General features: G+C 35.9%; 1 protein-coding gene across 2 annotated transcripts in view; it reads right to left on the reverse strand.

Moving 5' to 3' along the window:
* The window catches only part of LOC113089365 (protein EFR3 homolog A-like), a 35,805-nt gene that overhangs the window by 8,573 nt on the left and 3,657 nt on the right, over positions 1–23,575 (reverse strand). Inside the window, exons 1-13 of one of the 2 annotated variants that reach the window (XM_026255986.1) lie at positions 22,950–23,232; positions 18,444–18,520; positions 16,539–16,666; positions 15,880–16,030; positions 14,744–14,865; positions 12,915–13,064; positions 10,943–11,047; positions 4,055–4,133; positions 3,774–3,909; positions 1,951–2,118; positions 1,745–1,859; positions 1,125–1,176; positions 34–206 (exon numbers count right to left, since the gene is read on the reverse strand). In XM_026255986.1, the coding sequence (XP_026111771.1) occupies positions 34–206; positions 1,125–1,176; positions 1,745–1,859; positions 1,951–2,118; positions 3,774–3,909; positions 4,055–4,133; positions 10,943–11,047; positions 12,915–13,064; positions 14,744–14,865; positions 15,880–16,030; positions 16,539–16,666; positions 18,444–18,520; positions 22,950–22,974 (1,481 nt within the window). In that variant the 5' untranslated portion in view covers positions 22,975–23,232. Of the gene's footprint in view, positions 1–33; positions 207–1,124; positions 1,177–1,744; positions 1,860–1,950; positions 2,119–3,773; positions 3,910–4,054; positions 4,134–10,942; positions 11,048–12,914; positions 13,065–14,743; positions 14,866–15,879; positions 16,031–16,538; positions 16,667–18,443; positions 18,521–22,949; positions 23,233–23,575 lie in introns of those variants that run through there. The other variant, XM_026255987.1, reaches the window with a different exon arrangement.

Genomic DNA, 23,575 nt, shown 5'->3' on the forward strand with positions numbered 1-23,575 from the left:
ATTCACTTCAGGGTGTTATGTGTGCATCCATACCGGATCCCTCTGAGTTTGGCTCTGTTGTCATGGCGATCGATGATGTTGTGCAGAATCTCCAAGACGAGCTGCCGAAGTTCACTGTCTTCCATCAAAGAGATGGAGCACAACGGCTCCAGAAACGACACGGGCAGGCCAGCACACATTGTTTTACACTTAAACCCTGACGTAACCTACACATACACACAGAACAAATCCACCAGATATGAACAGCACCATTATTACAGTACATATTCACACTAGTAACTCTAGCAACTCATTTGCACTTGTGGAACTGGCCAGCAGTGGGAGATGGAGAGCAAAAGCTGTTGACATCCAAAATAACAATTGTATATCTCAACCTGCAGCCCATTTCCTGCCTGTTGCTGGGCAACGGCGCCTGAAATGTTGCCCTGTCTAAAACCAGCCATAAACCAGACTAAAGACAAAATTGGACATTAGAAAAAAGAAGAAAAAGGACACCAAGCACCACAGGCGGCTGTGATCTGATGTTATGATCCGTGCAGTCTGCTGTCTAGGAACCTTCAGAAACTCCCTCAGGAGGATGTGGAAGATTTTTACTAACAAGCTCAGAGACAGAAGGCAAGTCTAATATATGTTCACTAGTCATGATGACTAGCGATGCTTGATACCAGCCTTATAGTTCACACAAAACTGAAAATTCTGTCATTAATTACTCACCCTCATTCATGTCATTTTAAACCCGTGAGCCTATCTTCGCACACGATTTAAGATATTTTTTTTATGAAATTCAAAAGCTTTCTGACCCTGCATATATACCAACACAACTGAAACATTCAAGGCCCAGAAAGGTACAGTAGTAAGGACATCATTAAAATAGTCCATGTGACATCAGTGGTTTAACTGTAATGTTATGAAGCTACGAGAATACTTTCTGTGTGAGAACAAAACTTCTAATAAACTTTCAACCGTTTCTTCTCTTCTGTGTCAGTCTCCGCAGCTATTCATGAGAATACCACACGTGTGCATCTTCCTCTGCTTGTAAACAAGCTGCAGCACATCCTTGCAGCAAAGTACTCTTGTAGCTTCGTAAAATTACACACACAGGAAAATAAAGAAACGAGGTTTACCATAATGAGAGAATTTAACAGCATTGCCTGGATTCTCTTAGTGCCCTGATGCCTGAGAAAGAAAAAGGAGATGATTTAATTTTTATGCAAACAATTGCTGGATTCCTATCTGCATACTATACACACAAAAGAGTAAATGTATAGTAGGTATTTCAGCAGTTAGTAGCGACAGCAATGACAATGAAATCTGACAAATGTTTATTATTATTATTATTATTTGACAAATCACGTTTATTATTAGAAATGATTAAAGTAGATAAAAATTAACATTTCTTAATTATATCAACATTTAATTTATGTTTTTTCCCCCAGTTATAAAAGATAAGTAAATAATAATGCTGTACAATACATAGCAAATAAAAACAACAAAGACACAAATGAAATAAACAGTGCTTGAATTTTTTTTTTATCTATAACCGCAATATTGAGTTGTCTGATTTGTCTGTTTACACTCACTGAAGATGCACTTTTGACATCCCCGACTACAAGTCATTTGCATGTTGCAAATACGCTTGTGTCAGTGTAACGTGTGCAATCAGTGCCATAATCAAGGATTCAAGAAACTTTCACTAAACACTACAACCACCATGACAAATGCAGAAACACACACACTGTCCTACCCGATCTTGACGGTATCCAGCGTGTGACACGGCGTGCCGTAAACAGGAACCTTTCCCATAATGAACATCATCACTTCAGCTCTCTGATAATCGGGAAGATTTCCTCCAAAGAAACCTAGACACACACACAAATCCATTTTATTGAATTGGTTCGGTATTTGGACTTCACAAAAGGTCAGATTTTAGTGAGCACGTCAAGCTGTCACCGATGGTTTGGATGATGGCGTTCTGGACAATCCGCTCCTCGCTCTCTTTAGTGCGGGTGGAGGAAAGGCTGCTCGCAGAGTTCCTGCGGGAACCGTCGCCCAGCTCAAAATCCACACTCATACGCAGATGCTTCAGCAGGGTGTTAAACACCTCCAGGACTGTGGGACCTGAGAATAAACAGACACACAGCACAAAAGTAATTATGCAGAATTGTGCAGATTTTCCTTCAAAATCAGCACAGAAGATGCTTAAAACACCACAGATTCTGCCAGGACCTATTGAATAAGCACTATATGATATTAAAGGGATAGTTCACCCAAAAAAATGAAAATTCTGTCATTTTCTCACCCTTGTGTTCTTCCAAACCTGTATCTTTTTTTCTATTCTGCTCAATACAGGAAAAATATATTTTGGTAACCAAAGTTAATGGTAGCCATTGACTTCCATAGTATGGAGAAGAAAAAAAAAATACTATGAATGTCAACAGCTACCAGTAACCGTTTGGTTACCAAAATGTCTTCTTCTGCCAGGTACGAAACACTGAACTATGAAACTATTCCTTTAATAACCACATTAGAAGAAATATCAAACTAGACGCAGAAACTATAGAGCACTGCTAGGGGGCGCTGTAGTTTCTCTACACAACAAACCCACAAAACCTTCAGTCATTTGTCAAATAGACATTGTCAATTAATCATTACACATAACGGGACTCTAAAGAGTTCACCAGTTCATCATACACATGCCAATTTATTGACCGCTTGAAGGTTTTGACTGGGTGAGAGTCGTGTTAGTTAACATACCCAACCACAGATTGGGTGGAGAAGAGATCGGACTGAGAAACGTGTAAGCATTGTTTTGATTATGAGCAATATGACCTGTGACAGAAATCAGATTTCAGGAAGGAATAAAAGACAATGCGGAATGAACATCAGAAGAGATGATGAATGACAAGAGGAAATGTAGTTTGTTGTTTTCGGCATCTGTTTGTAGTTGTAGTGACTGACACACAAGCAAAAGAAGAAACAGAATGACATAAAAAAAAGATTGAAATGAACAATGATTTCAGGATAAGAAAAAAAAGAGCAACATGTAAACTTTTACATTTTAACACTACCGTTTGAAAGTTAGGGGTAAAGTTCAATTACTTCTATTCAAGGGAGCATTAAACTGATTAAAAGTTACAGTAAATACATTTATAATGTTACAAAAAAAGACGTTGTTCGTCTGAAATTCCTACTTATTGAAGAATCCTGAAAAAAGGAGTCACAGGTTCCACAGAAATATGAACAAGAACAACGGTTTCAAATATTGTTAATTACAAGAAATGTTTGTTTAGCCCAAAATCATCATATTAAAATGATTTCTGAAAGATTGTGTGACATTAAAAGACAAAAAATCTTTGCCATCACAAGAATAAATCACTTTGAAAATACACATATAAAATAGTTATTTTAAATTGTAATATTTCACAATATTACAGTTTTCCCAGTATTTTTGATCAAATAAACATTAAAACATCTTACCAACCCCAAACATTTTTGGTAGAGTAAATGTAACGTAGATGTTAACCAAACACAAATAAATAAACTCAACATTGCTAAGATGAATACTTGCTAGTCACATCCAAAACATGAAAATCTCCATGATACACAAGCCCTCGGTTTGTTTGAGTCTACTGGACTTGTTTAGCTGTTTTAAGTCCTATAGCTCAGAAATATACATATCTCCTCAAAAAGCCATACAATTTGAGCTATCATCTATGTCTTTTACACAAACCATGCAGGAACCATGATGCTGCTGATGGTCAGTACTGTCTTACCGATGGAGCCCTTGGCTGCTATGGCAACCGTCTCCAGCAGCACCTGAACGATACCTGCCCTCACACGTGGGGTGTTCTTACTGTGAGTGTCGAGGTGAGACAACACTTGCTGGATCACATGGTGAGAATGCTGTGCCTGAAACACACACACACACACACACACACACACACAGTTCATTACACATGCTGTAGAAGTCAATTTACTCTTCATTATCATTAAATGCTGCAATGGCCACACAGGATTAACACAAAGAGATGAAGAGAGAATCTGGTTGCTTTACCTGTATTGAGTACATGATTATCCTGAAACAGGAAACAGCAAAATCATTTGGGTCCCACAGACGATGGTTGTCTAAATGCCTGCAGGAAAATAAGGGTGTATAATGACCTCTTATAAGACATGTTTCTGATTATATGATTATCCATATCCACCAGGATAGTTCACTTGTATTTTTATGGATGGGAGAGAGTGCAAAGTGTAATATGAAGGAATATGCAAAGCCTTCTAAGGAAAGGAGCCAATCAACAAATAGCAATCAGCATCTAGGGATGTGCGCTAGAGACCTGGAATCAGGGTTTGTAGAGAAACTGCTAAATGAAATTCCAGGACTTTTTTTTCTTGTTTAAACAAACAATTTTGTTATCTTTCAAATTCTAATAAAATAATGAAACAAAATGGTACAAATAAAGTTCAGCACAAAAGCATGCAATGATGTTGGCATCTTTAACATTTGAAAGGATATCATGCCAAAGTTATCGCTTTTTTTTCTATGAATAGATGATTGACCTGAAGAATGAATGCTGTATCAAACACTTGGGAAATGATCTATATCACCCCTTATCAACACAAGGATGTGTGATAATTAGGGCTGAAACGATTAGTCGACATTATCGACAAACATTTTTGTTGTCGAGTAGTCATTTTATGTTATATGACCTAATGTCAGAGCCTGCAATAGCGTGGTTGGACCAGTTTGGCACTGTAGCACAAGATTCAGCTCTCCTGATGCAATTCAAGAGAAGACGACGCAGAGCTTCAGAGCAAAGGCAGCCAAACCTGAGGCTGCGGAGCGGCGTTTGGATGAATATGTAAATGTATACCATGCGCTTTCCTCTCAATAACAACAACAAAAACTGCTGTGAAAAAAGGCAGCGGTTTAAAACACATCTGATTACAGAGATTATTATTTATTTAGTACTTTATGCAATAGCCTTAAATCAAGCAGCTTTATAGTATTATTAAACCTGAAAAACCGTCAGTGTTGCTTTCAGTTCAGAATAACAACTTTATTTTCTGTTATAAAGCAGCTCTTCAGTGTGGAGCTAGCAAATGATAAAATCTTTTTATTAGTGGGGAAATATAAAACATTTCATTACAGTTAAAGTTTGGGTTGCAGAGATCAAAGCTTTATCTAGCTCAAGACTGTTTTGATTATCATGACCCTATAAGGTATTTTAAGAGAAATTATGTTATAAATATAAATTTATCCAAAAAATAAAATTTTTATCCAAAAATGTAAATGTCTTATGACTTGAATATATGAATATATTTTAGTAATTAAATAATTAAAAGGTTGAATAAGAGTTAAGAAGCTTCTCTGCCATCTCATTTTGTGTGGCAAATATGTTTGTATAAATTAATTGTAAAACTGTAATTACAAAATATGACCTTCAAAAGCTGAAGTGATTAACTTTATTTGTTAGAATATGTATAACTCCATCTTTTAACTAATTGCAAAAGCTGAATAATCAATAAATGTCTACTGATTAATCAGCGAGATAATAAATGATTAGACATAGATAATATCTCGTGCACTGCTAAAAGCCCCGCCGAAACAGCTCTGTATTTATATCAGATTCGCTGCATCGTTAATTTTGCGTAAAAAGATTGTTTTATCTTGAAAAAAAAAAAGATAACATTGATTTCATATATACTGCCCTTTATAAATTCAAGTACCTTCTCAAAAATATGTCTGTTTTCAAGGGTTTTCCAGGACTTAATCTTCAAAAAGTCAAATTCAAGTACTTCAAGTAAATCTTGGCACTTTAAGCACCTTGTATGAACCCTGTGAAATATATGCTTTTAATGCCATTTGAGCATGAAAAAAAAACATGTATGGGTCAGTTAATGTCAGATTTCATTGCAGATATAAAACGTTATATTTAAATGTGAAAATTGCTATCTTTAAATCTGCAGAATTTACCCTTTGCTAAACAAAAAAAAAAAAAAAGGTTTCTGACCAATTTGATGTAAGCAAGTAATGAAGTAACCTTTGCCCTATACAATTTTCACAAACAAGCTTTTAGCCCTTTTAAATGAAAATCTGTGTAGGATCTGTGTTTGGATGTTTTTATGCAATTTATGAAAATCATCTAAAAACTGGTGTCATTTATTAACAACGAAGCAGAGATTCTTCATTCTTTTCAAGTTTTTTAAATTAAATTTACAAAGATCCATTAAAATATAAAAAAATATATTTAAAGCAAAGGAAAAAGAATTTCCTCTACTGAATTTCGATTGAACAATCACCCCTCAATTTAGTTTCACAGACTAGTGAAGTCACAGTTTTTCATCATACTAAAGTGTAAAAAAAAAATCCTATAAATACACATCAAATCTAAATCTTATATATTTATTTGCCCTCATAGTTTACCGACAAGGTTTCTACTGTAAATATGCTCAGCTATTAAATGTGGGATATTTTTTTTTAATCCAAGGAAACAAACTTAATCATTGAATCATTTCTTAAAATGAAAATGTCTTAAGAAAAAAAAAACTAAAATTCTGTTTTAATGTAAAAAGGATATTTCCACATGAAAAATATGTTTTATAATAAAAATTTTTTTTTTTACTCTGCTCAGGAGGGAGGGAAAACATTATTAGGCTAGTTTAAGTCTAGTTTTGAATAGCAATTGGGATTTTGTTCTGTTTCGCAGACCAGGCAACCCTAGTGAAAGCATTAACAGGATAAAAAAAAAAAAAAACGTGTAATAAACGATTTGGGAAAATTACATCGGTTAGTGGTTCTGAATATCGACTGTATTAGTTTAATACTTAAAAATGGGAGTTATGAAAACAAACACACACACACACACACACACACAAAACAGCTCATTATTTAAGAGATCGTTCACCCAAAAAATTAATTTTGGTCATTATCTACCAGCATTTTCTTTCAAACTGTATGACTATATTTATCCTGTCCACCCAAAAAAAGATATTTTGAGAAAAGCCTGAATTTTTCTTCATCTATACATTGAAAACCAATGAATACTAATACAGTTTGACACCAGCCTTCTTTAAAATGTCTTTTTATGTTTTCCAGAATAAAAAGGCTATACAGGTTCGGAACTCAAATTCCATCGGTAAGCTAGTTTGAGTCTTTAAAGCCTCATGCACAGCCAGGCGACCAAATTCACAGTCTGTGATTTTTTATACAGGTCTTTGGAGTCAATTCTGGCAGCGCTGTCTGTTATGTCAGATATGGTGCTTCCACTAAACAGCAGCTGTGATGCGGAAAACTTGAGCATTCCTTCACCACATCACAAATTCTGTTACCACACCTTTATCTCTCCTCTTTTCCGCAGTCTGATCTAACTCTAAAACCTCTATGCCACCATCGTCTCCCTTCCTGCTGTCGCCATGGTAACGTCAATCTGATCTCACCCCCCATCCGATGCAAGCTATTTTTAGGACGCCTGAAATCCCCTCCATCCAAAAAAAAAAAGCTCTCTCTGTCTGTCTGTCTCCCCGAACACCAGCTTTGTGTGTTATCAGAGGTACAGATATCTGCCCTGGAGCTTAACGTTCCCTTAAAATCTCACACAAGTTTAAGAAATACAGAGCACACAGCGCACGGTTTAATCAGGAAAGAGCGGGACATGAGAGACGGAGAGATGTGATGGAGAAGGTGAGGCGGTGTGATAGAGAAAGAGACGTACTTGAGAGCCCTTTGGTGCTTTGATATTCTCTTTTGACAGACGTCTCACTCAGCGCTAATTGGCCAATGACTGAGATGAGCCAAAACAGTCTCATTAATGAGCCCTGTGAGTCTCCGCGCGCACGCACACACACACACACACACACACAGCTGCATGTGTCTGAATTGTAATAGTAATAAGTTGCAGATGGAGACCAGGTCAAGAGCAGTCAAGCCAAGAACTGCTCATTCAAAAAACGGGCCAAAATCAAAGCCACTCGTCTTCAAATCTGAATCTAAAGTTTCACCTTCAGCCGCCGTTAAACTCACTGACAGACAGACCTACAAAACAGAATTTGCATTTAGTGTGTACTTAACAAATTTAACTTTTAGGCAACATCATATGACCCCATTAAGCATGATATAAAATGAGTACTGAGTTATGAGTGCAGTCACAAGTTTAGCCGAAAATTCACCTGCAGGTTCTTTAGATAAAGAGATCTATACATTTAAAACATGTAGTTGTACTTTAATATTTAATACTGCTAAACTAATTGCAGCCGCATGAGAATAATCAATATTCCATTCATTGTGCACTGTCTACTTACATAATTGATATATATTGCAGCTGGTCCAATTTAATGAAAACAAGTTGATACAATTCTTTTTACATTTGATCATGCATGTAATTAATTTTCATTTGCAAAAATGAACGTTAGCTTAATCCATTCGCATTGACATGAATAATTTTCACCAACGCAACTCAACTTTCACAAATTCTGGGAGCGTTTTTAATCTAATATCATCGGTCCATGTAGTCCATTTAATTTGGAACACTGCTAAATTCAGTATCGAATGTTTGGTTATAAACAGCTTAAAATGTTAAAATAAAGTAATGAGCCCCAAGAAGCTGTGGGTTACAGTGAATTTATAACAGCTAAGGGGTGTAGTTAAAAATCCCCTTAGCTGTTATAAATTCACTGTAAACTATGACTTTATGGGGCTTATTGCTTTTATAAAACGGTTATTCCAAATGTGTAGTAAGGTTTCACAAAATAAAACAGAGCAAATAAAGTGTAATAATATTAATAAAAACATTATTCTTTCCCCAAATAATGTAGTTCCTCAGAATCAATTGTGGTATTGTATATATATACGTCAGCCACCTGCCATTTTTGGAACAGTTTGCGATGCTGCGAACCTTTAAGTGCGTTGACTGTGTGTGTCTACAACAGCAAGTTATACACTTGTATGTATTTGAATATTCATTGATTATTATGGTGAATGACGTCAAGTTAACCGTTCCAAAATGGCGGACACAGCAACGTATCCGGAGTGGTCGAATAGAGAATCTATGCATATCTATGTTTACAACAGCTTTGAACATGGCTAAACCAATCAGAACCAAGATCCAGAACTATGCGTTTTATAATGTGTAATTATTATGCAGTAATATGATATAAGTACAAATTCCACCTAAATCCTTTAATTTATTATATGTTTTTGCAAAAAAATCTATTATTGAATAAAACAAATAATGGTATTTTTGAAGCTGAAATTATGAAATGGCTTGATTTCTGAAGATGTGAAATTGGGGAAAAACATGAATGGTAATATGACCAAGTAGACTGGAAAGTCACTAGGCTGCAGAGTCAGTGTGCAGACAGCAAACACATATTTGCATCTGTAACCCCTTTAACACAAATCAAAACGCAGAACAGCTGGATTCAGATCACAACAATTCCTTGAACACAAAACAGAGCCATCTGGGTGCTGCTTGCATTTTCTGCATAATGTTTGTGTTGAGACTGGAATGAATGAATCCCATCATGCCCACAGCGTGAGAGGAAGCAGACGAGCGGCTGACAGCAGCAGCAGCAGTGTCTGGACACCTGAGCTCGCAGGCTAACACCGCGCTGTGTGCTTGTCTGAAAACATCTGCGCGTCTCAAAGAGCTCTGGCACCCTTCGCATTTGAGTATGTGTGCATATTTGAGACTAGAGCTCATCAAGATCATACAACACCTGAACTACGGTGAAAAAAAAAAAAACCTTTGTATTGTCTGCTTTCAATTTTCTCTTGCAATCTCCACTCACAGTCAACCCTGAAATGCAATTAATAGAAACTGACATCCTTGAAAATCTGAAACAGCCACACATATTGTAGCCTGCGCGTTTGTGTGTGTGTTACAGGGTTCTATGAAATATCACAGACTTGTAATGGTATATTACCAATATTTAGCAGATATCTGTACCTGCCTTTACCGTGCAGGTATTCAGCACAGCACATGCAGTATGATTTGAAGGATAAAAGTTCATGTTGGTAAGGGTGAATATTGCATCAAAGCATTATAAAAAAAAAAAGCATTGAATATGGAATTGATATTAATCTGCCATAATTACAATAAACAGTTAGGGCATGTAAAAGCTTTGGTGTGAAGTGTGTGACAACAATGGAGGAAATGACAAGCTCATAAATATTCTTCCAAAGCACAAAAAAAATGATAAAACTAAACTCACTAGTGATGCAGCAACATTAATTTCTACTGAAACTCCAAAACAAAATTAAAAAGTGTCCATTTATCAAAAAAAAAAAGGATTTCTAAAAACCATTTACCCTGCGCATATATGCAGTTTTTACATTAACTTTGTAATTATAGAATTATGTTTCTACTCCAATTATTTGTTGAAATATAAACCTTTTAATGATGGCTAGATTACAATTAAAAATTGTATAAAAGTGCCAAGTAATCATTAATGCTACGGGTCAATGATTCTACACCTTAGCCTAAATTAATTTTCAGGCAAATAACTAAATCAAAGCCTATCAAAAGTGAATCCTATGATACTGGGGTTCCCATAGCAACAAAAACTGGAAGTTATAAAAATAAAAGTTTCAACTGCAATAGTAATGTCACAATAGCTCTCGGTCAAGAAGTGTGCGTTTGAAAGATTAAGGATCATGGTACCCGTGATCACAAAATCTCAGATGGCCAGAGGCTGATTCATCCTTTATAAATCGTTCAAATATTTGTGTCTGAGAGTTTTTAAATGCTTAAATGTGTAACATGAGCTCATCAACATCTGTAAAGTGTTCTCAAATGAAACAAGTAGAGGATTAGACATGGAAACAACATTCCTTACACCACAACTTAACAAGCGGATAGAGAGTGAACAACTGCCGTTGCCAAAGTGACAATTCAAACAACAGCACTGGGTAATGGTGTCTAAGCATGCCAATGGTACTTACACCAGTACAGGGTGGACGGCGTTGTTCATGTTGCCGTAAGCAGCACGACCCAGCAACTCCCGAAAGCAACTCTCCGCCAGTGAAGCTGGATTTTCCTCTCCAGCCCTGAGAGAGAGAAACAAACACATAAGTAATGCAATATACTAAACTGTTGTTTACAGTGTGTGGTTTCACATTCTGCATTCTGATGTCAAACACACAAGTGTATTAAATGATGCATTAAGACCTTTTGGAAAGAAACCCAGCCACCTCTCGTTCTCTCTCTCTCTCTCTCTCTCACACACACTATTTGTCCCTTCGGCTCACCGACAGCCCATGGAAAGCAATTAACAGAATCTGACGACCTTGAAAAGCTGAAATAAGCATACAACTATGCACACGCACACTCATCAGTGGTGTGCACATGTTTTCTGGAGCTAATAATAGCAACGTATTCAAACTAAACAGAGCCACAACAACCCCAAACAGTGGCAATGTTTTGTAAAGGACTACTTGTATACTGCTTGCTTCACAGTATATACTGTATATCCCCTGCATTTTTTTCAATAAAGAGTTTGTAAAGTAGTATGCAGCAGGTTATAAACTGAATGCGGTAACATCATTTTACTACATGGCTGTTCACAACAAGGATGCAACTATAATGATTCAGGGCTGCACAATTAACCCCCCCAAAAAACTAAATCATGATATGGCTTTGTGAGATTATCAAATCACAAAGGGTGCAATTTAATTATAAATAAATAAATGTATGGGCTGCATGTTCCAGAGTGAAGCGCAGCACTTGTGTTTTTTATATGCAGGCAGCTCATGATCCAGTGTTTTCACTATTTCAGAGCAGCTCAGTTTGAAATTCTACAATAGTAATAGGTATCATTATTATTTTAGTGCAGTGCTACAGAGTAGAACAGTGAATCTTAAGATTTTTTTTTTTTATAATCGCAATCAGAAGTTATATTTTTTAACACCACAGCTTTAACAATGGTGACACACAAGAACAATATAATTGGAATACCTTTTTTTCCAGATTTGTTTTCTAGCTTATATGATAAAATACTGACAGCCAAACAGAATCCACAAACTTGCATTTTAACCTAATTTTATGTCAAATATACATAAGTCAATTTAAAGTTTTTTTGGTCAAATCATGGTTAATAGTCATACAGTATTAGAGACAATTTCACAACTTCAATGCAATGCATTGTAGGACAGCACTCAGAGCAGTATGCACTAGTTATATATTGTATATTTTAGGTAATGTAGGAAGTCTGTTAATTCTATGTACACATATTGTGAAAGGTATACTACAAAATAATATAAATAGTTTAGCAGATGAAATGCAACTTCGGAGCATACTCTTTATAACTAGAGTATATACTTACAGTTATGCATCTAGAAAGTAATTACAGTAAATAATTAATTGAATGAAACATTTAAAAATATCATTTTAAAATATTCAGATAGAGCTTTCAGATGAGAAAGCATCTGCTGTTACATTAGCAGGTTAAATGTCATTCCCGACCAGCTTACACACATCAATCAAACGCTTGCCCGGGTTTGTTAACCACTGATCAATGCACCTGATCGGATTTCAGTTCCTGATTATAGGGCAGAAGGGTATGATTGATGTTCCCATATTCAAAAACACAAACAGGCAATTAAACTTAAGTATTCTGTGCGCACAAGGGGCCCTTATCTGAGAAACACTCACGTTTTATTTTACACAAACACACACAACCTTAAAGGAATCAGATATCCTTGATTGCCCTCTACATGTGGACCTCCAAAGCTCTTTTATCAAGAAGATCTTCCTCCCTGTCTCTCTGTGTGTTTGGTGGTGTTACGGTGGTTTTATTCAGTGCATGGCACAGAAAAATAAATAAATAAACATCAAGACGACGCTGAACAGCAAATATCACCTTGAGCATCAACATTTTAATGATTTTGCCTTCTCAAGTGTGTGTGTGTACTGTACCTCTCAGAGTCCTCATTATCTTGCATGTTGAAAAGCATGGAGGGGATGAGTTTATCCATGTGTTGAGGTTCCCAGATGATTGCCTGCAGTTCATCATTCACAGTCTTTCTGACGACACCCTGGAGACCCTTAATGCCTGCTACACGGATCCTACAGCAATTATATGTTAAACACACTTAATAAACGAACGCTAAATAATGCACACATAATTGGTGTCAGTACTTAAATACTTCTAGTGGTCTAGAATGCATTTAAATAAGTCATATTTTAACTATAGGAATCTGACTGCATTCCTAACACAGTTGGCAGCTGGAAACAAATGATGCTATAGGCCTTGTCTCAATAATGACTTCACAATCCACATCTAGATTTGGGCAAGTGAAGAACAAAAAAAAAAAAAGTTAAATATGTACTTGTTTTCTTTCCTTAAATAGTTAATTTGTTTATTAAATTAAAACATATTTAACAGAATAAATAAATAAATGCATTTTAGGGGGAGAATATTTATAAATAAATACTGCAAAAATGCATAAACATTTATAGACTGTTATTTTTTACAAATTCACAGCATTATTCCTCCAGTCTTCATTGTCACATGATCTTTCAGAAATAATTCGAATATGCTGATTTACCATTGTAGCACATGCAGAATGAGAGCTGGCATCGTCTTGATCTAATAACCATGGATTTTACATGAAACACATAATCTTGATGGCAGTATATGTCTCTACAATCCCAATTTATGCCTCCCTGTCAATAGTACCTTCGCACATAAGCCAGTCACCCATGCTTTTTGAGCAACTGTACCCCCATACCATGACAGACATATGAATTGCTTCTGTTGCTAATAAAAGTCTGGATGGTCCCTTTGGTCTTTGGGACTGAGAAATTGAAATCCTTTTTTCCCGGAAACAAGTTGAAATGTGGACTCATCTAAGTCTTTTTGACAATCTTAGATGAGCTCTGGCCCAGAGAACCTAAAATTAATATATATTTTTCTTCCTACAGTAACAGATATTCAAGTTGCATTTCTTGATGCAGCAGCAGACTGTGGTAAATTATAGAGAATATTTTCTGAAGTACCCCTGAGCCCATGTGGCTATATTTCACACTGCCGCATGACGGTTTCTTATGTAATGTCGTCTGCGGGATCAAAAGTCAAGTAAATTGAAAGTTGAAATTGAGGTTTCCTGTTTTGCCCTACATGTAGTGTGATTTTCTCGGGATTCCCTGATTCTTTACACAATATTATGTGTAGGTAGTTGGTGAAAGACCTAAATTCTTAGCAATTTTGCATTGCGAAATGTGATTTTGGATATTTTTTATACTTCTCTCATGAAATTTGCCCAAAAGTGATGAGCCATGATCCAGCTTTGCTTGCAAAGACTGAGATGCTCCTTTTATACTCAAACATGACGCCTTGACCCATTACCAATTCACCTGCTTACTGTGATCTTTTCAAAACAGTTTAACGTGGATATTCAATAACCTTTTCACTTTTATTTTGCCTCTGTCCCAACTTTTTTGGAATGTGTTGCCAACGTCAAAAACTACATTTGTTCATATTTACAAAATACATTTTCATTGGTCAGTGAAAACTTTGGAAATCTTTACCTTAATACTTTTGTCAATTACATTTGAATTTGTCAATTACATTAAATTTAAAGACAAGTAAGAAGTCACAGATTCTTGATTTTATTCTATTTTACAAAATGCCCCAACCTCTTCTGGAATTGGGGTTGTATTTTATTTTATATTATAATATATATATTAAAAAACTACTGACAGCACATCATGAAATAACCTCAGACACAAATTAATGCACACACCTGCTGCGAGTTTCAGGGTCCTCGTGTGTGGAGTGACACATGGCACTGAACTGAGAGACGAAAAAGTCGTATCTGCGATGGTAAGATGGTGTATCCTCCTCAATGTTTGCAAACTTCACAAACTAGAAGGGAAAAAAAAACACTCACAATGATTATGTCAGAAAAACACAACCACACCCAATCTTTTCTCACACAATAACAGATTCAGAAACACTCCCATGCAAAGCAGTGAAGGTGATATTTCCCTCCCATGATGTGCAGAGGAAGTTACTGATATCAGCCAGAGTGTGACATCTCATTAGAGAAGCAAGATTGTGTGTTCAAGTGCATACAGCATGTGTGAGTCATTGTCTGTTAGGGTACATAATTGATATTTGTAGCATTTTATTTCACTAAAGTCTATTAAAAACAGCCATAATTCACTTTTACAGGAACATATTCACCTTCTGTCTGACCCTCAGAATTAAACATGCATTAATCAACTTCTGTTTTCACTAGCTTCTGTTTGGAAAGTTTCTAAATGCTAAATGATGTGGGCATTCCTATGCTAATACACTCAAGCAGTCAATACGGTGATTATTTCCGAGTGACCTGCTTTTGGAAGGACATTAAATAATACGTGAGTTTACGCAGCCTGACTGAGAAATGTAGTTTCGGTCTGCAACAGATGCCATGTTTAAAACAACTAAACAATTCACTGCAGCAGAATATTTGCAACGCTTCAGATATGCTGGGAACATATTTTAAAAACCCAGATGAGGAGTAATACAGCAGAAAATTGAGTGAGCAGAGAGAGACTACGCAAGAGAGAATAAAAGGGGAAAAAAAGCACCATAACATAAATGGCAGAATAACAGTCAAAGCCATTTCTCATCTTCCACCTGAACCTCTCGCATCAAAGTTGTGGTGTAAGGAATGTTGTTTACACTCTTGCTTCACAATGCAATAGAATAGCCTTTTTTTAATTCTTCAGGTTATAGAAAGGTAACTGGAACCATAATGTTCCAGTTACTTTTTGTCTGGAACCAAAAATGGTTCTTCTATGGCACTGCTGTGAAGAATTTTTTGAAGCACTTTTATTTCGAAGAGTGTAGGTTTGCATTCGCTGGTTTGTTCAGTCACACACACAAACTTACCGAGTTGGTGCCCAGGACTTGCAAATCAGGTTCTCTGGATTCCAGCAGTTTAGCTACCATGTGCAAGAAGCTCTCCACAAACGGCTTGATACTCTGGGAATGACACGCCATCAACAACTGATCCAACGCCTCCATCGCTATCACCACGTACCTGAACACACACACACCAAGAATCAAGGTCCAAAATCAATAAAACTGTAAGAACAACGTTTTGATCTGATGTGACAACTTGGCCATCTTCTTTTGACCTCCATGTACAAATTATCTTCATATATTTTTCTAATCATATCACTTTTTTTTTTATCCAGAACACACATGTAGAATATTTATCAGATTAAGATACCAGAAAAAAAAAAAATAATAATAATAATATATATATATATATATATATATATATATATATATATATATATATATATATATATATATATATAATGAACACAAGCTAAATAGGTTTTTATTAAAGGAAAAAAAAAACACAAACAAACAAATAATAAATGTAATGCAGGTACAATCTTACGGACAGTAAAAACTACGTATAGTCAACATACTCAAAATTTCACTCATTAATAGCAGGTATATCAAAGATAATTCTGCATTGGCACTAAATGCGATGTGGGACATATTTGTATGTATGGTTGTAATCATGCGTATCTTACCCGTAGCGGTGTCGCACCACATCTCTGCTGAGGCGTTCTGCAAGGTACGCTCCGATACGGTCCAGCTTTTCTGGGGCTGACACTGCATAAAAAGTCAGCTTTTCCATATCAGATTTCACTAGTCCATCCTGCCAAAAAAAAAAAAAAATTGTGAAATACAATTACGATTTTACTGGAACTTTACACGAAAATGTGCCTCTTTACCGGAAACTGTCATTTTCTGCGATAATCTTGGACTTTTAAGTGTCTGTACAGTAGATGCATTATTGTGCTGTATATTCATTTATAGTTCTTGTTCATTTTCCCAGTTAAAGAAAATGTCCTACTGTTGGTAATAAAAGTTTCATATTAATCAACTCTGAGCAGTTTTATAAATACTCTTGTTAGCAGTTTATTCTGAACTACTTTGGTTTGTAATTGTACCTAGCGACTTCTTAGTTAAAAAAAGATCTGAAGTAGAAATATTATTTGAAAGTATTAAAATCTTTGATGTTTTAAGACTTAGTAGAATATTTACAGGGAATATCTTCTACTGAATATAAGAAGTGTTATTCAACAGAAAGTTACCCAGAACCCCTTAAGAAACATAAACTCCTGAAGCTCACGAAGTGCTAATTAACTTAACACGATTTTAACGTACGGTACATAACATGACTGTAGGGAATCTGTCTCTCTCGGTGTGTGTGTGTGTTTTGGTTGAAACAGTCACACCAACTTATGAGAATATTACTCACACTTAGCCTTCAGAGAAAACAATTGTGTGTGTGTGTGTCCCTCTTATCAACAGAGCTAAATGTTAATGTGATGAATATGGAGTAACAGCAGGGTTAAAAACCTTCCCAGTGTGTGTTGGTGTATATTACACTCTCAAAAAACTGCTGAACAGGTCAAAGGTCAAAATTAAGGCTTTAATAATACATTTCGATAATAACATTGCCAAGACACTTCTCTTCAACAATGTGAATAACGAGCAACAGCTGCTAGTCGACGGTGCTTTAAATTCAGATTGATAGTCCAATGGCTTCTTTCTTATTATGCATGGCATTTACTTTAGCTGGTCTCGGAGGACAAGAAGAGCCGATAAGAATATATTTTGATCACAGCACTAGAACCTGAATGTGTCTGAATCCCAGTGCATGAACTTTGATATAACGATGGTATTTAAAGAAGCATTTATTTAAAGCATCTGTCAAAAACGTATGTAAATGAGCAAGACTTGTTGACTGCAGAATTCTACGGTCTCGTCTCCTTCAGTGAATCTATAGATGCAGATGATACAGCGAGATACTGATCAGGACAAATTTTAGCCATTTTAAGATAAGCAGTTAGTATCCATTGTTTGCCAATGAACAAGATTCTATCAGTATGATAGTCTTATCAAACGTAAAGATAAAATACATTCCAAACTATCAAATATTTGACTGAATTTTAACATTTAATAGGTGTATACAGTTACTGAATAATTAATATATCAAAGTGTGTGTGTATAAATACAGATGATACAGTGAGATATTGCTCAGGCCATAATTTTTCCCATTTTAAAATAATGGCTATTAGCCAATAAATAAGAGTATATCAGTAAAAAAAACAAAAACAAAAAAAACAAATGAATAATCCTGTCAAATGGAAAATGTAAACTATGTAAAGATATCACAGATTAAATAAAGAATAAAACATACTTGAAAAAATATAATTACTAAATCTAAATTTAACTTTATGTATTTGTATATGCATTTGTGTGTGTGCGCATTCAAATTTATTTTTATTTCAGTTTTGTGCATGCCTCATGTATAATTATATTACAAAACCTAGATGTTATGCACTTCAGATGGATGGATATTCCATTCCATTCTTCTAATATTCCAGAAATTCCTTGCATTTCCATCTATTTCAGTGATAGGTTACCTTGGGGTCCTCTGGGAAAATGTTGTCCACTAGACGCTTGTAGCGTGGCCGCAGAGGACCACAACATCCACACACTCCTGAGAAAAGACAGAAGACAAAATAAAGATAGACAACCTTGACATCTTAAAATCAACTTTATATGTTTTCTGTTCAGTCTGCATGAACACAAACGATTGTGATCTGTCTGCACGGATTTCAAATTATTTAGCTTTTTTGTGTTTTTTTAAAAACCATTTCCTGCCATAGCATCACATTTTAAAGAATGTTTGTTCAGTTAACATAAACTTCAGCTTTTACAAATGTGTCTCGTGACACCTGCTTTCTGTTGCGTTTCACTGCACTGTGTCAAGAATGGCCCTAATGAGATAGGATAGATATGCAACATAAGCAGTCTGACACATACATTCAGACTTCACCCACTCAAGCCAATAAGAACTTCTGAATCTACATATGCATGATATTAAAATGAGCTGTCAGGATGAAATTTGTATGTGTGCACTGATGAAAGGCTCAATGCAAACTACAGTCTGTGTGTGGGGGGATGATGCCACACAGTTTGAAGGGCTGATTAATTATTAAAAAAAGTCAAAGAAGAAATCTGAGAGCAGCAGAGCAGCCAGTACACACAAACACATGCGCACTCCTCATATTATTCAACACACACACACACACACACACACACTGCACTGACAGCCCTTCACCAGCTAGAGGTGAAATTGTTCATTCATCCAGTCCAACATTGTTAATAAATCTGGATTGAAATGCATGTGTATATGCCAAAAGACAGTGTGTGCGTGTGTGTGTGTGTGTGTGCAGGGATTGTAAAGTGAGATGTGGAAAAAGGAGCCGCCATTATCAGCTCAAACACCTGATCCAACTTCAGAAAGACAGAAAAGCGAAAGATGCTGTGAGGGAGAGAAATAAATAGAAGCAAAAGAGAGCGGGTGAGTGAGCTGAGCTCTACAGCAAAGTGACAAATGCATAAACAGTCTTACTAACAAAGGGTGTGCAAAACGCTTGTATTAATCATCACGATCGCACACAAATAAACACACATAGATACCAAGTCTGCTAAGGAAAGATCTCCTCTCCCAGGTGTGTCTGTATCTGAAGGTCCCGTCAGCTTCCGAGCGCGGCACCTGCCTGTACCTCCTCATCATGACCTTTGACCTTTGTTGACTCCTTTAGAGCCCCTCAACCCGGTCAGAACAGCAACCTTTCTGCGTCCTGCTTCCACCCTGGTCTGAGACTCAGACACACACCTGAACTGAATACCTGTAGAGGATTCGCCCTCTACTGAGACTGGCAGGAGAGCTAACCAATTACAGATGAATGGAAGTAACGCCTACTGTGTTCTGTCAATGAGGTGACAGACAGAACTCAGAACCGGACTCAGAGAGAATAATATTTTACATTAAAAAATGTTTTTATACAAATATAAATAATATTAAAGGAAAGGAAAAGTTTTTTTGATGCATTTAACTTTGTAAAATTACGCATTTAAAAGTCATTAAAAAAAAATCAACAGTAAATACTGAAAGGTGAGACTGAAGTTGATTGGTTTGTAAAAACTGGTGCATATTATTTAATTCAAATAATACTTTAATGCCCAAATGACCTTGTTTACAGCAGACAGTAGAAAGTTTCATATTTTGATGAAAATCTATAAAACACTTGTTGTTTGTTTAGAATAATGTTCACAATGTGCACAAAAAGGTTTTCTCGAGAATAAGCTTTTTTTTTTCAACATTTCTTCTTTTCAGACTAATATATATTTGAACATTAATGTTAAAAATAAATAATACATATTATATATTATTAGATATATATACACACACACACATATACATATATATATATATATATATATATATATATATATGTGTATATACACACACACACACACACACACACACATATACGTTTATATTAGTATGAATGTGAATCAGTGTCACATGTATATACACTGAGTGTATATATTAGTATACATCTAGATTACATACAAGTAAAAAAAAAAAATATATATATATATATATATATATATACACAATAATAGATGGGAATTGCATAAATTATTAATTGACTATAAATTACTATAATGTGTTATAGTTTCCCTCTATGTCAGCTTTAAATTCAGAAAAGCTTCTGGAAAATGATGGAATAACATGAATTCATTTGTTTCTATAACACTATCAAAATACTAAATATCAAAAGATATTTACAGTTTCTACAAAATTTCCTGTGAGGTGGTTGGCTAGATTGATAATGTTTTTTAGTGACAAATCAGCAGATTTTACCACAACCACATACTGGCCTACATATCACAGAGAACCAAATATTTCAGTCTGAAAGGCATAAATGATGCATAAATCAACAGAACAGTAAGGTCTAAAAAGGACAAGTGATCATTCACCAAACAGAACGACAATTCCCAATGCAGGTCCATTCTGATTTCACATGTTTAATTTTCAAAAAACACAAAACAAGTTAACAAGTGCAGGGTAAAACTGTCATTCACAAATGAAGAGACAATATAAATAAATACTACTAACGTCAAGGGCATTGACTTAAACCAAGTTGTTGTTTTCCTTTTCATCTACATTTCCACGAGGAAAGCTCTATATCATAACAGATTAGACACGTCCAGCAGGGGACGCTCACCCTGTTTAGGCCACCCCAGAGCAGGGTGCAAATCCTGCTTCCCACTGGTGCCTGTTGAATCCCCATTACTGCCAACATGAGACCGTCTGGGGAAATGAAGAGATTGATTCAGCGCCTGCAGAGAAAATCCTCTTAACCTTATGAGGACCTGAAATAGCTTAAGAGCCCGAGAAAAAGCTGCCATAACAGAATTACCATCTATCTAGAGACGGACCATGATGCACAATAACGAAGGCAGAACTTTAAGACCTTTGTGTCCACATAACATAAAACACAAAACAACCCGTGGGAGTAAACTAATCAAAAAAAGAAAGTTCAAAAATACATTTATATTTGTTTGCTTTTTTCAACTTTCTAAGCATTGCAGTAAAATGATTATTTTAATCCGCCACAAGATTTCAAATACAGTAAATATTCTAACTAGAATGTTTGAGTTTAACCTCTGACCATTCATCTGTGTATGTTTTCTTAAGTGTGTGTATATATCGGCTTTCTGTTCTTATTTGAAGCTGTAGACCAAAGTCTATGATGTAAAAACCCATAATCCTTTGCCATCTGACAGAGTACAGGTAGAGTCTACACAAATACTCTCTCCCAAACACACCGATACACACACTGTGCTATATTTGCCAGCATGGGTCGATGGAGTGGAGGGCAAATAACAAGATATGCATGAGCTAGTCAATGCGAAGCGAAAAAAGGAATGGAGAAGATAGCGAAAGAAACTGGAAACCACTTATCTCGTGCTACCGTTCGACCAGTTTTACATCTGAGCAAAATGTAACATTTCTGTCTGCACATTTGCTGTGCACTTATGAGATCATTAACCCAGTTACAATTTCCCATAATGCAATGCAAATGCCTCCAAACTTCTAGGTTTTAAAAATATGACAGGCAGTGATCATTTAAGCGACTACAAACTAAATATAATGGTGCGAGCCTGCATACTGTGTATTGGTTATGAAACGGCATGAAGCATGTACTGTATGGCATTTACTCAGGCAGTATATAAATATGTTGTTTCAAACACATATTCCCTCTGTTTTTCTCTCTTATTCCATGTTCTACTAATTAGTAATAGACCAGTATGGTTTTTCAGTGGCTGAAGCCAATATTTAAAGATCAAAATGTTCAATGCAATGCTAAAGGGTAGCTGACTCATGGCCTGGTGAAATATTAATGCAAACATGGTCTGTTGAATGTCATATTTCATCATTTATCACCCAAATCTGTGATTCCAAACCTTCTATATTCCACAATATGTTCTATGTTCCACCGGTTATATATATATATATATATATATATATATATATATATTAGCATGCTGAGAGTGTGTTGTAAGCTTCAAATTATATTTAAATTTAATTGAATTTAAATGCATTTAAATTAATCTACTTTGAATTATCACCAGTACAATTATACACATTCAGATGGACATCTTTGGCATGTTGTGAGCGAGCTTTAAAATGCAATTTAAAATGAATTTCATTTAAATCATTTAAAATATAATGAATCTACTTTGAATTATCATTGCGACACTCATTCACAATCACGCAGACATCTTTGGCACAAGTGGGAACTACCACTTCTATTAATCAGCAAAAATGGCTGTTATTGGCAAATGATCTCAAAATGGCCAAAAATTAGCCTTGTTTATAAACTAGTCAATTGTCAAATATGACAGCTTTTTCACCTAATGTTTTCCACTGAAGATATATTCAACTGTTAGTCTGTATATTTGAATATCCCCTGTATATTATATAAGCTGTAAAATTACCTTAAAATCAAGCAAATCAAGGACACATGGACAAAAAACAAGCACAAACACACGCGGATCAGACCTACCAGCATCAGCGTTCTCTGAGTCCATGTCTGTGTCTGCTCACTGGACCTGGGAGACAATCGCGCTCTTTCTGTCTCTCTATCTTTCTCTCTCTAGGTGCTGTACAGTGCAGAAAGTCTAACCATATTCTATAACACACACACACACACACACACGCATCTGTATGAGGACAGAGGATGTGCAGTATTTAATTCTGATGATGCTGGTGTTTTGACACACTTAAAATTTCACTGCAGTGTCAACACGAGCATCTGACCGAATAATGCCACCATGCACGCGCACACTCTTGACCAACACAAAACACACACCACCGCCTTCCCTTGATGTTTTCCCTCACACTGAAGCTTCACTAGCACGTCGTCCACTGCGCATATGAATGAGACATTGCTGAAAGGAAAGCGGGGAACACCAATACAAAACAGATGACAGATCAAACACACAGATCAAACTCTCTGGCTCACTTAAAACAGAAGATCAAACTTTGCTTTGCAAACGTCCACATTATCATCTCAAAGCCATGAGAGAGGGAGAAAGATACTTGAGAGAGAGAGAGAGAGATAAACAGAGAGCTCCTTCAGAGAGAACGAGAAGCGAAAAGATTGAGAAAGAGAGAAAGAGGGTGGTCATT

The sequence above is a fragment of the Carassius auratus genome, unplaced genomic scaffold, assembly GCF_003368295.1.
Source record: "Carassius auratus strain Wakin unplaced genomic scaffold, ASM336829v1 scaf_tig00049429, whole genome shotgun sequence".
NCBI lineage: Eukaryota > Metazoa > Chordata > Actinopteri > Cypriniformes > Cyprinidae > Carassius > Carassius auratus.